The 17,589-nt window shown below is 43.7% G+C and overlaps 1 protein-coding gene across 2 annotated transcripts in view; it reads left to right on the forward strand.

Annotated features, from left to right (window-relative positions):
* Window positions 1-17,043, forward strand: part of RSPO1 (R-spondin 1) — a 545,108-nt gene extending 528,065 nt beyond the window's left edge. Inside the window, exon 6 of one of the 2 annotated variants that reach the window (XM_078683781.1) lies at window positions 16,390-17,043. In XM_078683781.1, coding sequence (XP_078539907.1) covers window positions 16,390-16,547 — 158 coding nt within the window. In that variant the 3' untranslated portion in view covers window positions 16,548-17,043. The remainder of the gene's footprint in view (window positions 1-16,389) is intronic. The other variant, XM_078683783.1, reaches the window with a different exon arrangement.
* Window positions 17,044-17,589: the final 546 nt, after the last annotated feature.

A 17,589-nucleotide genomic window follows, 5' to 3' on the forward strand; every position in this document is an offset into this window, starting at 1 on the left:
CTGAATTTCGTCAGGCGCCATTACAGCTGCAACTCTTGCTCTGTTAATATAGCCAAATATTTATTCACAGGAGGGAGGCAAAATAAAATTATTTAACTGACTGCTAAAATGGGGTTCCAAAACCTCAGTGTTCGTCTTGTACAGGTTGAAAATATAATCGACCCTGATTGGAACAGATATGACATTTACTGAAGTTTCACTTTAGAGCCTCATTTTAAAGGCAAACGGCAAACGGCAAAAGGCATTGCTTTTTTTTCTGGTGCAGCTCGATTGAGGAAATACCAGTTCAAATCACATTGTCTTTTCCATGATCCATCTCATCTGTTGTTTTTTCTGAGTGAATTAATTTATTTCATACAAACTGATAGCAACTACATTTGCGAGTTAAATTGTTATTTACTGGCATTTAATGATTACTCAAGATACCACTCAATATTTATCACTAGCAACAGAATTTCCCAAGTTCTCAACACGACCAAGCCTTGGCCTATTGCGTAACTCAACTTTCACTCAAGAAAACAATTTTCCTGAGAAACCCTAATGAGCCATGTAGGCTTTAGTTAGAGTTTGGTGGGAACTGGAAATCCTCTAATTTCTAGATGAAACTCTGAAAAGGGTAGAATCTAGTAGCTGAATTGTAACCACAATACTAACCCATGCTTGAGGAAACTCAGCTGAAGAACTTTGCTCCACAGTTAGGATTTCCTCCAGAAATTAAAGAATTGTCACTTCTTTCAAACTCTAAATGCGACCCTTAGTGTTTCTTTTTCTACACCTGGTGGTACTTCCTTTACTCTGCTATCTGCAATAACCCACAACGAATATTAAACTCTTCCTTCACATACTAATTCTCCCTTGTAACACTCCCAAGTTTTCTCTTTGTCTTTCTAGAAGCCTTTTTATATTATGTCCGGTCACCTTTTCTGAAATTCATCCATCACCTCCACCTGACTCCACTCCTTCTGAAAAATTGCTATCTCTTGAAAACACATTACCATTGGCTCTGGCACAAACTAGTGTCACACTCCTTCACAACCGTCAACACAGCCCAGGAGTAAAACAAGAGCCTGATGTTCACATAAATACTGACTTAGAAAGTGTTAGTAATTGTGTTGTTGGTTGACTTGGGTGTGAGCCCTGGTCAATATGCATCCAGAAACCCAGTCAGGGCAAGGAACAAGCAAACCCAAAATTAAACTGTGCTCACCCTCTGGTAGCTTGGCGCAGAGCAATCCGGTTTAATTGAGAGGCAATGTGTAAACTATTTGTGCAACACTTCAAACAGTAAAACAGTGAAACATCACACTAAAAGATCCCACACAAGGTTCAGAACAATAGAGAAATAGAGTGGATTTTTATAAATAAAACAAGACCAAAACGACAAAAATACAATGAGGGAAACAGGAGATATTGTGTTTTAAAGTTTTAAGGTAAAATAGCACCAAAAAGCACAAAGCGCCAACAAGGGATATCTGGTTGCGCCAGACCAGTTCAGGCTGACCACAATGGAGCACAGGCCGGCTACAGGAACCAGGTTAGGCCCACTGCACAAAGTACCTTAAATCTGGTTTGCAGAACGTTTCATGGATGTGAGGCGAGGAAGCGTCGTGCAGCCGGAGCGATGCATTGGTTCTGAGATACTGCGAGGCTGTGGTACTAAGTCCTGTTGCGTTGTTGTCGAGGATCTCAATGTTGGGGCTTGTGATGCAAAGTATGGGTGTTGAGGTTTCAGTGCATGGCAAAGGCGATGCATCTGTTCCAATGAGCAGCGAATGCTGACGCTGACATCGTCGTCAAGCTGCTGTCGACTAAATATGTGAGGTCGGAGATGCACCGTGGCTTCGGCGATACATAGGATCCGATGATGCAAGGGTGATGCCGACCTTCTGTGCTGAGCCCAATCCACGCAGCAGCAGCAATGCATCAGTCCTGCTCAAGGATGCACTCGTCAGCACATGAGATGCGCCAGAAAGGCTTGGGCCAGGCAAGAGGTTTAACTTGCAATGTCGACATGGCAGTTCAAAACTGCACACACAGGCTCTGAGTCAGTTTGGCTGGAGGATGCGCAGCCCAGTAGAGAAGATGGGTTGGTTCTGCTGGAAAGCACCTTAGGCCCACTTCCAATGATACAGCACTGGGGTGGCACCACTTGGCAGGGTAGACTCACAGATAGCAGAGTTCAGGTACAAATGCAAAATTGTTCAAAGCCTCTTATTTCCCTGAGCCTTCAGATCAGGAGGCCAGCCACCTAGCCCTTGGAGTCACTCTGGGTTCTGGGTTCAAGAGATGCAGGCTAGTCCTTCTCACCCCGGCAAGAGGGCAGCAGGTCAGCACAGAAAAGCAGGAGTCCAGCAGAGTGGCAGTCCTTTCATAAGCACCCCAGTCCTTCTTCCTGGCAGAGTATCCACAAGTCCAGAAGTGTACTGAAGTGGTAGTGTTTGTGACGTATAACGATGGAGCCAAATTCAAGCTGCTCCACAAGCAAACAGACAGATATGTTAAACTGCAGCTCTAGAATTGAAAGACTACATCTGTATGACATGCTTTACTATTAGTCCCCGGAACTTTAAAACTCTAAAACTGCCTATTATTAAAACCTCAATATCCTCCTCCAACATGAGACAGACACAGCAGCAATATGTGTTAAACAGTCCTTCATTGGGTAGTTCTCCCTTTTATAAGCGTGTCAAACAACAGGCCCTACGGTGACTCAGTTCAATAATATTTAATGTATTGACCTCAGAGGTACAAAAGGGCCCTACTGGGACTCAAACCCATAATCTGCAAGTAACAGCAAATATTATCACTGACCGTCAAATCAATGTGGCATATTCCTAACTTATATTAGACAAAGCAAAAACTTGGACTAGTGATCTAGACGCAGAAGATGGAGTAAATGCTTTCCGTTTCCCTAGTATTATTTTTTATTGGAGTTTTATATAGCGCGAACTAGACCCAAAGGTATCAGAGCGCTTTACATGAGCACCAGTTATGTTACAGGTGGAGGGTTAGGCATGGGGAGATTAAGTGATCTGCCAAGAATCACAGAATTTTTAGTTTCCCTGCTGAGACTCGAACCCAATTCCCCAGCGCCGAGGTCGACCAACCTAGCTGTTAGGCCACATTCTCTCCACATTAAACACATAGGTAGCCCTGACCTTGTGAAATCAATCCATAAAAAAGGGAAATCACCAGGGAAATCAAGTGCAGTATTCCTAATTCAACTGGTAATTCTGCATTTCAGTGGGCATTCTCAGGGTACCCCTCATACAGTGCTTAATTTGAGACGGTGCTTTCCAGTGCTCAGCACAGGCACTTTAATGTCACCACCGGCTCTTATAACAGCTGCCACATGGTGGCACTGTTTGTTTAATTTTATTAGAAGCACAACAACAACAGTTATATGAATGGCATTAGGGTGCCTATCTTTGGCGGTACAGGTGGAATTCTTTTTGCACTGGGTTAGCTACGGGGAGGCCAAAGCTATTAATTGTTCAGTAGTCAGGACTTAAGCATGAGGCCTGGGCACAAGTACAAGAATCTGCGCCTCTGCTGGTCACAACTCAGACTACCGCCTGTCCTAAATCCAGCCCTTAGCCCCGCCAATTGTGCAATCAAACACCCAAATAAACCATGACTGTGTAGTGTTGGCAATGAATAAGTCACACATATTCAGGGGTTCTCCCTGGCATGCCCATGGGTATTTTGCAAAACACTTTATTACTTCGAAATTGAACATTTCAAAATTGAAATCATAAAAATGTGGGATGAAGTAGCAAAAGTAAGCTAAAAGAGACAAGGGATGTGATGGAAAAGGGAAAGATTGGAAGAGAAGCAAAGGTAAGTGACAGTAGGGGACGGAAAGGGCATAGGGATACCATCTCTGGTAATGAATTAAAGGGGAGATTAACGAAGGACAACAATTACAAGAAAAAACGATGAAGGAAAACTGGTGAGCACACGGAGAACCATTCAAAATTATAAAAATGTCATGATAAAGGTAAAAAGGCAAGAAGCATAAAGTTCAGAGTAATACAACTAAAATTTAAATTAAAGTGGTACGTGGTGCTCATGAACATGATATGGCACCCGTGAATTTGAATTGTGTGTCCCATGCTCCTCTTTAAACAGGTGCACGCTCTCTCTCTCTCCCCCCCCTCCTCCCCCCGCCCCCCGTTTGGGCAGCACATTAAAGTGTGTGCCGGCCTCACAGGCTGCTCCACACATCCTTCCTTTCGAGAAGGAGTTAACAATCTTTTTTGAGGAGGATGCACCATGAATAAGTGTGTGTCAAAACTGTGAAACAAAAAATGCAGGGGGTGGCAACGTGAAATATGGAAGCTGGCCGCCTGCGTGAGTTCCTTGAAGCATTTTCCGGGTGGTTATGGCTGCAAAGTTGTGGGAGGCAATAGTTAGCTGTGCTATTCCAAGCAGAAGCAAATAGGTGAAAACAGCTTTAAACTAGCACACATCCTGTGAAATGTATTTGGTGTGACCGTAAAACATACGGACAGCAAATAAATACTGAAGAGTAAAAGTCCCTCCTTCTGTGTTTCCCACCCACGCTCTTGGCTGCCTATCTCCTGTTGCAAAATCCTCGCGGGCAACTCACTCCCCTTCGGACCCTTGGAAAATAAATTGCAAATTTGTGTATGTTCTTTTTATTGTCTTGCAAACCCTGGGGAGCAATGCAAGAAGCATGTTACACAGTGGCACTGCCACCTGAGAACGAGCTGTTCGGTGTTTTTTTTCTCTTTGTTGCAAGTGCCAACAAATGTCAGTGTTGCCAGTTCACAAAAGGCTGAGTCTGCGCCCAAGTTGTGGCTACACAAGATGTACAGGGAGCGGAGGAGATCATGTAGCTCAGATTCAGACCCTGTTCACCTTTTTCAGATTCCTTGTGTCTTCTGATCAGGGACGGTGGAAGGAGGATGGGCACTAGAGGTCCAGAGGGTCGCCGCTACCCTCCCAGCAGGAGGGGTCACCGCTACCCTCCCAGCAGGAGGGCTGTATTTATAGCACTGACATATGGTGTATCCCCACCTGAGTGGTCACCCGGGTCAAATGGTGATTGCATTACCTTGCTGTATGGACATGAGGACCTTCCTTCTATTGAGATCTGTGCATGAGCAGTGTGCTGGCACTTACCTGACCTACTGACCTAACAGCGAACTCTCTTACCCAAGTACAGGCCACGGTCAGCCGTGGCGGGTAAGTGTGGTGGGGCCGGTTTGGGGGAGGGGGGGTCGACAGATGACTATGGAGGGAAATGAAATAAATAATTAATTTCCCCTCCTTGTTGTCTGTTGAAATCACCCCCGCCCGGCCCCACCGCTCTTACCTGCACAGGCCGCGGCTCTCCATGGTGCAGCCCAGCCAATGGGAAGGCTGCATGTTGTGCTTGCTATAGCTGGGTTTCTGTAAAGCTCTGTTTCTAGAAGCAGCCAAGTACAAGTCACTTCCTAGGCTGGTGGGACTTGTCCACCAGCAACGGTAACCGTACCTAGGAGGAAAATAAAGCTGTGATAAGAGCATATGACTCTTTAATGGTAGGGGATTGGTGAAGGTTTTAGCAGAGCAGGAGCCCTTCAACAATCGCCAGCATTTTTGTCCACAACACTGCTCAGAGGTGGGAAACTGTTGATTGACCAACAGTGGAGGCTTCACTGGTTGTCAATTACTCATAGCGACCCATCTGCCTTTGCTGCTGTGCTGGTAGGGCAACCCTATTAACAGGGGGCATTCTAATGGAAATTGACCTGTCTGGGACCACTGTGCAAGACATGATGGACCTGAGGCGTAGAAATAGTAAATAACCCCCTTACATTCAAGAAATAAATACACTGAGCTACTCGATTTTTATATGGCATAAATAAATTCCCACTTTGTGGGTTTCTTTCTACAATACAAAAATATTGCTGGCTGCCAAGACATACTAAAGTATATAAAAATGTGATGGATGGAATGCTTGAAATAATCTCAACCACTGGTAATTCCTTAAGGCCGCATCCGAGTCCATTATTATTTTGCACACCATGCCACCTCAGTTTGGACCCAGCCATATGCAAATCAGTCTTGACCCTGCTCCAATGGGAATAGTCCAGCCGGGAACTGCCAGGCCAGGTCCTCCATGAACGGGAACACAAGCAACCCTGGACCTAGTTATAGCTTATCAGTCGAGTATATAGGCTTGACTGTTTCTACTGGAGCAATTCAAGCACTCCATCCATCACTTTTTGGATACTACAGTGTGTCACCCTAAGTTGGATGGATACGCCCAGACATGGGTCCCATGCACACTGTGCCATTGGAACCAAACTATACCTGGCTGATGAGCCCTAAAAATAGCAAAACCGGTCCTGGATTTTTTCCGATTAGTCAGCCGCGCTTCCGGATGCCAGATGCTGTCACTACAAACCACAAAGTTTCCCATGGCTCAAAGCCTGCAGCACCCTGCAGCCGGTGTCTGGCCTGTGTCTGTACCACAAGCCCCTAGTCAGGACCCTTGCCAGGACCCGATTCTACGAAGGACAGGAACGCAGGGGCTGGAGTGATGAAGCGCGGACAGAATTGGTATGCTGATGCCCTCTCACACCCTCACTACATGCCCCGGGGTCCCCTGCACGGTGCCCGTGGCAAACGGGAAGAGGGCAGCACTGGCACACCCAGGAAGCTGCTTAGCAGCCATGTAGCAACTGGAGTTGCTCAACCCCCTTACACCCCTTCAACAACCCAGCAGTCCCCTCAGCAGAGATCTGTGCAACCTGCTGTGTAATCCGCTGTGAGAAGAAGGGAAGAAGGGGAAAAAGTTACAAAGAAGCTAAACATTTTGAGGGCTATAGGTCAGAGTTGTAGCGGGGAGGAGGCTGGGCTGGTATAACAGGTGTTCAGGTGTCCTCGTGCCCCTCCTCCAGGCAATAAAGCTGCACTGAATCATTGCACCCCCCACCCCTCCCCTCCCCCACACAGAAGCACAGTCTGCAGAGGAAGGCGGCACCAGCGTGGACTGCCCTTCTGTTGCTCATATTGCCCTTAGCCCCTTGCATTTAGTCTGAATAACTCCCTCAAGTGCCCAACCCTCAAGCTCATTCCACGGCTTCAAATGGCGCATGATACATTGTTTTATCGGCGCTTGACTGCAATATGGTATACCATATAGCCCCAGAAATCTACATAGGACAGCAGCAAAAAGCACCTCAGGTGTAAAGGGAACAAGGGAAATAAGCACTAGGCTGCTGGCACTGCGCGACGCATGGACTGAATGAAACATCGGGGCAACACCCCCTTGCACGCTCACCTCCCCTCAAAGCTCTGTGGCCCAGCGAAAAGGCCTGCAAAAGGCTTCAAAAGGTCTGAAAGTTCCAAAGTCTCCACCATGCGGTCAGGCAGTGAAAGGGCACCACAACCCTTGACAAGAAGAAAGAAAAAGCTCCAAACTCTGGGGCATATTACCAAGGGTGGCGATATTGAATTATCGCCGCTTTAGCAGCAGTTTTCGGCTGCTAAGCGACGATAATTCCATCGCCCTATTACCAAGGTGTCGCTAACACCAGTTAGCGACAGCTTGTAGGCGATAGCGAGAGGTTTGGGGCCCACTTTGCATGTCAGCGATATTTATCGCTAATGACATGCAAAGTGGGCGTACCCAACCGGTTAGCGACTGACAGCAGTCGCTAACCTCGCTATCGCCTATTACCAAGAAAGGTGAAGCGATGGAAATATCGCCAAACGCTAACGCTTGCAAATACCAGTTTAGCCATGTTATCCAATGGGAGGTGGATAACATGGCTAACAGCATTTGCACGCTAATGAGTGAACACCGCTGGTTTTCCAGCGATATTCACGCTAACGCCTGCAATATTATCGTTTTTGAGATAAACGTTGGTAATAGGACGTTCTCTCAGTGATAATATTGGGCGAAGCGCGGTGTTAAAAAAACTAACGCTAAGCTCAGTTAGCGATAAATATCGCTAACTGTTGGTAATATGCCCCTCTGTTATTAACAAAATGCATCAAAGCCTTACCAGCTTGGGAAAAACAGTCAATAATTTCACAAGTGGCTCACATGTTTGAAAGATCTACAAAAATAACACAAACATTTTATTTTCTAAAGGGCACTGTCAGGTAATTTTTCACCCCCCATGTAACGCACACTTACTCCCAGCTCCTATCTCACCCAAAAGTGACAACAGCTTTCTTCATGAGCCAAACCAAACCCTGAGCCCTGTACAGGGCCCTTGAACTTAGTAGTAAAGGTTAAGCAGGAAGAGAACATAGAGTCTGCCTGGCTTCGATAACCAACTTGGAGCTACTCTCACTGAGGTCATCACCTCCACAATTCTCCCTTGCTCAATTGGTATTGCAAATGCCACCCAGATTGCTATTAACAAATGGTGCCCCATTTCCAATCTAGGTTAGAGTTAAATCAAACAAGGGCAAAACACGTTGGACTTACAACCGGTAGCGCAACCCTCATCCGACCGCAAAGCAACTGGCATTCTGGAGTTCCACCAGCCGCGTTCTGTCTCTGCGTTGAAAATAACAACAAACCAACATTTCTGGGCCAAAAAAAGGCACCTCAGCGAAAAGAAAACAGAGCCCCCACCGCTGCCACAAGTTCAAATCTAACTGAAACTAGCTGGGCCAATTTCTTAACTGAACATTTAAAAGAATCCCTAAACGTCACTCTTCCTCTTTCTCATGAGCAGGGATTTAAAATTTCAACAACTACCATCTCGGCTGACTTCACACTTACTTTTTCTGAAGACCGAATACTCAATTCAATCCAAAAGAGCAGACTAGATGGGGTCCCAGGTTTGAACGGTCTTCCACAAGCGCTGTACAAATCCAATCCAGCTTTCTGGATGGCAAACCTGATGACAGTTTTTAACAGTGCCCTGCTGCAAGAATCCATTCTGGATTCTTGGAAGGGTTTCATAATGAAACCAATTTTCAAGTGTTGATCATCACTGGCCAGAAAATACCTTCTGATCACCCTTTGAGATACCGAGGCAAAACACTTTGCAGGACTGCTACTGGCGGATTTGCTACTTTGGGCAGAAGATAATCATATTGTCCCCGCCTAACCAATCAGGATTCACTTAAGGGGCCGGCCTGGCAAACAGCATACTGTCTCTATCGGTTATAATGGAAAAGCTTGAGTCGAAAAAGCAACTGACCTACCTCTACTTTGTAGACTTTAAGGCCGCATTCGACTGCGTGCAGCGTATCCTCCTTTGGAAGAAAATGGCACTCTCGGGCATCCTGGCTCACTTTTTAATATCAATACAGCTGCTATATATGGGCACTGGGCAAGATAGAGAATTGGGGACGGCTCTTTTCTATCTAGGAAAATAAAAACCTTCCAGGGACTAAAACAAGGCTGTGTTCTGGCACTGTATCTATTCAACCTCTTTTTGGCAAACCTGACCCTGCCTTGGATGCTGTAAACGCTCATACACCAAAACTAGGAGAATGCACATTTCGAACATTCTGTACACTGACGATGTGATCCTCCTCAGCCAGACAAAATTCGTCTCATTGACAAATAGTCTCAATACTCTGCAGTCAATGGTAAGACAAAAAACCTGAAGAAAACAAAGGTCATAGAAGTGAACTGCAGAATCCAGGAAATACACAAATGGCACTTGCAAGGCCAACAACTAGAGCCCGCAAAAACTTACAGATACCTAGGAGTTCTGTTTGATGATAGGGGCTCCTTCCACCAGCACAGGATGGATCGGCTGAGGAAAGGCAACATCCTGTTCATTTCCTTCCACACCTTACAAAGATCCCTGGACAGCCCAAGCTACTTGCCACTGCTGAAGGTAATAGCAGCAAAACTTACCCCGAGTATATCTTATGGAAGCAAAACCCTCTGAGGTAGAGATGCATCAATACTAAATTCGATCTTCCTCGAAGATATTTAAATCACTCTTTTGTCTCCCTCCTAACACTTCACCATCTCACATAAGGCTGGAATTTGGCTACCAATCCAATTAATAGCACGAAAAGGGACCTACGTAATAATTTTGACTAGAGTAAAGTCCTTCCCAGCAAACCAATTGTGTCTTGTGATCTGACAGAAAATACAAACAAGAAAAGACGCCCCCTCTCGTCAGTACCCAGACCTGGCCATTGACGATCTGGGTGTTCAACCAATATGGGAAAGCTTCCCATCTCCAATTGCCTTTAAGAAACTAATTAATGACATGATGAAAAAACTCTCAGCACTTACAGACAAAGAGAACTTATCCTTCAGAACTCACGTCTGGATGATCTTAAATGAGTACAAACTTTTTAAGCACCAGCCTTACCTGTAGGCCGAGTGGTCCAGGTACTTAAAAGTTTACTTTATAAGGTACCGCTTTGGCCTTCTTCCAGGTCAGGCCTGCAGTGTGCCATTGAACTAGATCACTGAAATGGCTTGCTGCAGATGCTGTCACTCTGGAGAAGAAAATAAATATTATTCATGTACGTTGCTTGTGCCCTGCTCTACTGAGCGAAAGGAACTACTAAGTGCTCCTTTTAACCAACGAGGCATCTGGTCCTGATAGACATGACACCACATATTTCTTTCTTTTGCAAACACAACACAGAACAAGTGAAAAAGTAAAAGGATGAAAAATGCACATTCGCACCAGGATAAGACACTACACATCTCCTTCCTTTTATAACACACAACGAAATAAGTGCAGGGGTAAAGAATCAATGAATGCACAAGTACACCAGGGCCAGATTTACATATCTACCTCCTTTGCAAACATTTCACAGAACTAATACCATGGTGAAGTCAAAGGACATGCAGAGGGCGTAGAGGCCAGACAAAGTATGCACACTGTGCATAGAACAATAAAACTGCATTCTGGACAAATCACAGGACGAAATGTCCAATTGGATATACATAATAAAAACAGCAGCATCATGATAGAAATCAGCAATGGAACATAGAACACCGATCAAACAAATGCAAATGCTACACGAGATGACAAACCCCGACCACATATTATAATATTGGAATATTGGGAGTCTGCTTGAAGACAGCTGACGACAGTGGCTTGGCAGAGGGGGATGATAGCTCGTATAGGGCCTCTGCCCAACTTTCCAATGTTCCTTGTTTGTTAAGTTTCGCTCTGGTTAATTCAAAACATGCACCTTCACTGGGTGGGCTGTTGTAACCGCCTTATGGGCTATACATTTGTTAAATGTCCTTACTATCATGAGAAACCTTTGCTGTGGCACAAGCCTTGCATGAGGGAGAAGGCATTTAACAAACAGGATAGCTCTCAGAAGTGGAAGATGATAGTTGGCGCATGTTCTCTTCTCGTCAGTTTAAAAGATTTGCTCTGCATGGGTGGAATTTTGTAATAGCATTCTGTATGAGTTTCTTAGATGCGTTTTATTTCATAGTAGGTCATTGTCTGTTTAAGATAGCAGCTCGGGGAAAGGGCATTTATTGACGCTTCAGACCAGTGCAGCAGGACATAATTCAATATGTCATGCCAAACATGCATTTTGGAGGTTAAACATGGAAGATGCTGTCATTTCAGCTCTGATAGCACTTTCAGAATATTTTTTATTGGCAAGAAAAAGATCCTTCACGTTAATTATAATAATGTATCATTTAAGGAAACGTCCACTGGAAGACAGATTTGTACTGTGCAAATTTGAGAAATAAACAAGTAAGACCTTAAACCGCTTTCTTAGCACACGCGTCTTGAGTTAGGACTCTTGACAAAGAGAGAATGCTTCAAGTTTATTCGTCATTGACTTTGTGTCTGGAGATAAACTATGCTTGGCCAAACTCTATATAACAGGTATTTAAGCTTTCTAAGGGTCTCATTTCAATGTTGGCTACTGTTGCTTGAGTACACAGGGAAGGATTAGCATTACATATAAATTGGATAGTGATACTCTGACAGTAGAAATTAAAAGACAAAGAGGACCCAAGGTGCACACAGAAAGGCCCACAACAATCAACATCTCCCCATGGGAGGTGATCCCTGACAAGGGTCCGGAGGATCAGTCAGACACTCCGCTGAGGTCCACCACTCGCTGGGAGATAGCAGATAGCAGCGGACCCTGGAGAAGTTCGCTCTGCACTCTTGCCCGAACCAGTGGATTTGTCAACCTGGTGGTCCAGCGATGCTTATGCCCAGCACTGGATGCAGACATTTTATTGAGGCCTATGATACCTTTGGTGGAACAATAGTGGTGATTTGATCCTGTAACCCCGGAAATCCTGAAACCTAGGAGCCCGTTGGAATTGTCCCCTATTACACCTGCTCTTTTGACCCGACATCTGTTCGCTCTCTCAGTGAAACTTTAGGCTGACTGGATAATGGTAATCTGAACACCAATGCTGATATGACCCACATTGTGACACAGCAACTGGGTAGTATCTGATGGAAGTTATTAATCAGCCTTGCTTCCAAGGTTCAAGGCCTCCAGCAATTGAGAGATTTCAGTTTGTGAGCAGGTGAGGGCCTTCAACCGAGCCATCAAGTTGAGCAGAAAGCTGGTGTGAGAGTTAAGATTGGTAGCGACAGGTCAGGTTATTACTTGAGGTTGTTAAACATATCGTTCAATGCTCTCAATCTTAGGCAAACAATTGTGTTATTTATTCAGTTCCATTATAGCCGTTTGTTCCTGCAAGCAACTAATGCCCCTTTACATATTCATAGGGCTGGGTGGAACTCCACAGAATCTCGCAGGGTCTTACTGTAACTCTGCAAAATGCTTTGCAAAACTCAGTGGGTTCCGCCCACTCCTCATTTTGATATAACAATGACATTTTGCTGATGCTCTCCAAACCCATCTTTTTGTTCCCAGGCATTATAGCCTTGATTCAGTCCTTTGCCCAGTTTTCTTATAAAAAATGAATTGAAGTAAATGTGAAGCCCTACCCATGTCCCACTCCATCGCCAAGACCAGCATATGAGAATTTCACCTGGGATGCATATGCCTTGGCATATCCATTATCAAAGGCCCGGAAAAAATAGCAGAGGAACTCTTTAGCTCACTGTTGATTAGAACACATTTGAGACATCATCCCATTTGAACATGTCACTATAGCATAGGCGCATATACTTAATCTGATGGTGGAACAGAGATTCATCTACATTTTTGCGATTTGCTAATCCTAACCCAAAGGAAATGACTGACCCAACTTGACTCCAACATCAGTTCGTATGTGTGGAGTGGAAGGAAACCCAGCTTCAAACTCTCCAATCTGTGGGCCCATGCTATTTTTTGGGTACTCCAAGTGCTCCATAAGGAGATATATTGTTTTGCACATCATCTATACAGATGTCCTCATTTTTGCCCCAACACGGAGAAGTTCTGACATGGGTGGGTACAGAATGGTTCCTTTTCCGATTCCCACAGATAACGCTCCCATGTATATCCACAAGTCTGTTATACCAACCTTGGACAACTTGAGTGTCACAACTGTGCTCATTGACTGGAGGACAGCACACAAACACTTCAGGTTAAATCAATTTGTGCATAGACAGGCCCTTGTTTGGCATAATACTAGATTACAGATAGTCGATGACCCATTTTTTAGGGTGTAATAGTTTTGCAAGGAATCTTCTCTGTAGATTACCTGATGCATGATGGCCTACCTAAATGCTTTGAATGTATGGAAAGCGTACTATGGATTAGATGACTCAAACAGTTTTAAGCACAGACAATTGATACATTGCCTCAGCAGCTACAGAGGCCTAGTGCTGATTGAAATATATATAGGAAAAGGAAATATCTTGCACTATGGCACATAAACTGAGGGTGTTGTCTGTTCTATATGGATTTCTTATCGATGTGCATCCAGATTATGTTGGCAGACTTGTCTGAGGACGGAATACTTCCGAGATGACTGGTCCGGCCAAAAACAGGAATATGACTTAGATTTCTGTATTTCACTGTCTTAATTGACTGGCATGGGGCCGCATAGAAGTTATACAGGGCAAAACTATTTGGACACCCTAGTTGAAAAAGATATACTTTGGGGTATTGTGGCTTGCTCCACGTGTTATGGTACACTAATACTGGAAAGGTGTCTGGGTTAAACTGACCAGAGTTACTTGCATGTGTATTTCCCCATTGGCACACTTGGCCATTTTACACAACAGTAGACTTACCCACACTGACTATTCAGAACCATAGGCAGATAGTGAAATAAATTGCTGCAGCCAAAATCTACATACCATGGCATGGGTTTCAAAGACTAGTACCCACACCAGATGAATGGCTCACATATCTCTCCAGGATCCCCCGGTGTGTGGTGTGTTTGACTTGTGTATAAACTCAATTACCGACTGATCCTTTTCTTCCATGTCAGGGGTTCTTTCTTTACAGGTCGGATTACTCAGGGAGGTGACAAGCTCAGAGCAGCGGGGCACTCATATAAATGAGACCCATAGTCTTTAAGTTTGAGCTTTCATATTTTTGCCCATTGCTTCACTGTATTTATTTGATTCTGCACATTACAGAGTTCTATACTACCGTATTGCACAGATTCTCTAAAAAATGCCTGCTCTACGTGTGCATGACAGAGGCCAGTTCACACTTCTTTACTGTGCTTGAGTATGGAAAATAAACATCTAATGCATTCACTACTACATTTGTAAATGAAGAAAGGGGAAGTTTTTGAATTATGCAAGTTTCTCTTTTTCATTTTACCAAATTATCCTTTGTTGCGCCACCCTAATAAAAGACAAAGAGAGATATCCTGTATAAATTAGTGATAATAGTCTTACAACAGACCTCCTCCAAGTTTTGTGGTAGTTTGTGAAAACAGAGTCAGTAACCAAAATACAACTGCAAATGCATATTATTATTCTTGTTAAAATAGGTTGTTAATAGTGTTATAAAACAGGTTAGAGTATGGTTTTGTTAAAGGCAAGGCTCAGGGTAGGCGGTGTGGTTTATGTTAAAGGTTTAGAGTCAGGGGAAAGGTAAGGGAAAGTCTCAGACATACCATTCCATCATTTTGAAATTCCTCAAAATTGTTTCTTCATTGCTGTCAATGCAATATTAAATAGTTTTTTGTGATTTCTCATTATTGTATTTCTAATCCAGAATAGCTTTGAATTGGCAGTGTGATATATTTTGTGAGAGTGATAAAAGTGAATATTTATATGACATAACATTGAATAGGCATCAGGGGGTAACTGCTGCTACCCCTTTGTTGCTGTTTGCTTGCGCTGTCAACAGCATTACATTACCAGTGCCCATTGAGGAGTCTAGATTTATTTAGCCCTTATTATGAGTGGCCAGGAAATGGACCATATTGTCCACATCCAAGGAGTTGCTGCCAATGGGGGTACTACTAACTCTGGGGGCTCATGAAAATCTACTATATTACTATGAAGAAATAGAAACTTTCTAAGGGGTTCACTGATACACCTGGCCCTTAAACCAAAACAGAAGAAATTGGCACGGAAGCTGTAATATAAAAACAATGCATTTATTAACCTCACATGAGGGAGATTGCGTTACACAGTACCCTTAAGCCACTGTAGGAGGCATTCTAAGGAGTACAGAGAACAGGGGCCTTATATATGCATAGGTTACATAGCCAGCATAAAACCAAGGGGAGGTCCTGGCACATACAAGAATACTTACTGACTAATATGGCTATACAAAATGTGCTTGCTCAACAAAGTGGGAGGAGAGATATTTCTCCTTACATCAGCAAGATTAGCCTGACAGTTACATACTAGGAGCAGGTGAATCCTACTAGCTAGGCCTTTCTGAGCATGTGCAAGGCTCTGGAAGAGGGTGATAGCACATGGCAAGCACATGGCTAACTAAGATGGCTGCCAAGTACAAAATGGCTTTCAGCTCATGCTAACAGCGATTCCTGTAATCTTTACCAACTAAATTGACCCTTAGGGTCCACTAAGACATGAGGAATTACACACAGTATACGCAATTCCGGGTCTGATTCTCTGGTAATTTCTCATTTTGTGTTCAGCAGCCGAAATCTGTGGGTGAAGGTTAAGAGCTGCGGTTTCCATGCACTCATAATTCCTATGGGGCCGAAAAGTGACGTTACTGGCCCCTTCAGAATTAAGAAGTCAGTCGTAATGAGGCCCTAAGTGTGGAATATGTTTCTTTTAAATTCCATTTTCCCAATATGATAATTAAATGTTTAACAGAACATAGCAGGTGGGGGTTTGTGCCTAGTACATAGTGCAGCCCCAACTTTTCCATGCAGACTACTTAAAAAAGAAATATAAATGTCATGTCTTTGGGAACAATGGTAGTGTTATGCCACCATCTGTGATGTCATCAAAGAGATATTGATTTCGATAAAATGACGCAACTCTAAACCATAATGGGGATTCCTGCAGTCTCATTCACCTTTATTTTTCTCTCCAACAGAGAAAGGACAACCAAAGAAAGAGCGAAAGGATGAGCAAGGAAAGAAGGAGAACAGAAACAGAAACAGGAGCAATAAAGAAAGAGATGGCAAAAAGAGGAGGAGAGGGCAACATCGAGGGACTGCAGCACCCGCCACACCCTTCAGCCCAATGCAATAGCTGCCCCACTGCAGCCAGAGTGAGAATTCTTTGCTGCTATATATGTGAAAGCTTTACTGAACTGGAGCACTGCTACACATCAAATGCCCACGCAACCAAGCATTGGAAAAACTCTTACACGAGATATGGTGGGGATGGAATGAGCATGTCCAGAGACAGGCAAATGGAAAGAGAAGAAAGACATTATATCTTAATTCCGAGTACAAGAGACTTGGCGGACGCCTTCCTTTTAAAATGTAAAAGCGTAAGAGAGAAATTATATCACAGTTTCATGGACAGATGGATCAGAAGACTGGAACTGGTTTATATTACTGAGTAAAAACATTGGTTCTTAAAGCCTGGAAAGGCCTCCCCTGATTCCCATTATTTTGTGTTTTACTCTCTATGAATTATTCATTGAAGAATATATGTTAAACCTTTGTGATATGGTGTCAGAGATAACTACAGTGAAACTGCTTCAAATTTTATTCAAATTAAAAAAGAAAAGCTAAAACAAGTTATATTTCTAGGTTTGTGGTTGGTAGACTTTTCTTCTTGGGTTTGGACTTACAATATGTGTAACATAGTCACGTGGTCCCGTGCTGCTCTATATGTACAGGGTGATTATTATATATTTAAGTTATCATTCCGCTAACTCCATGTGTTTGTTTCTTTGCAGTGCTGATTTAGTGACACAGTCTATAAACTGCTGTATAGGCAAAGGAAAATAAGTAACAAATCACACCACACTTTCTCTGCAAAAGTTACTTTCTCTGATAGCATCATACCCAGGGCCACTGGTACGATACAGCTTTGGAGGGCCAAATTATGCTGCAGGGTTGACAAAGTTAGAAAGAAAAGATTAATTATGCAGCACAATGTGGCGCTATCTTTGATGGCATTATGATGTGATTTTGTTATTTTAAAGCCTATTCATTTAATTGCTCTTTATTGCTTTTATTGGTGTTCACATAAAATACATCAACAAACAAAGATACAGTGGTCAATTATACGTTGTCCATTCTACTAGCTCATATTTATCATATTTATCAGCGTAGTCAAA

Source organism: Lissotriton helveticus, chromosome 3_1 (genome assembly GCF_964261635.1).
Source record: "Lissotriton helveticus chromosome 3_1, aLisHel1.1, whole genome shotgun sequence".
Taxonomy (NCBI): domain Eukaryota; kingdom Metazoa; phylum Chordata; class Amphibia; order Caudata; family Salamandridae; genus Lissotriton; species Lissotriton helveticus.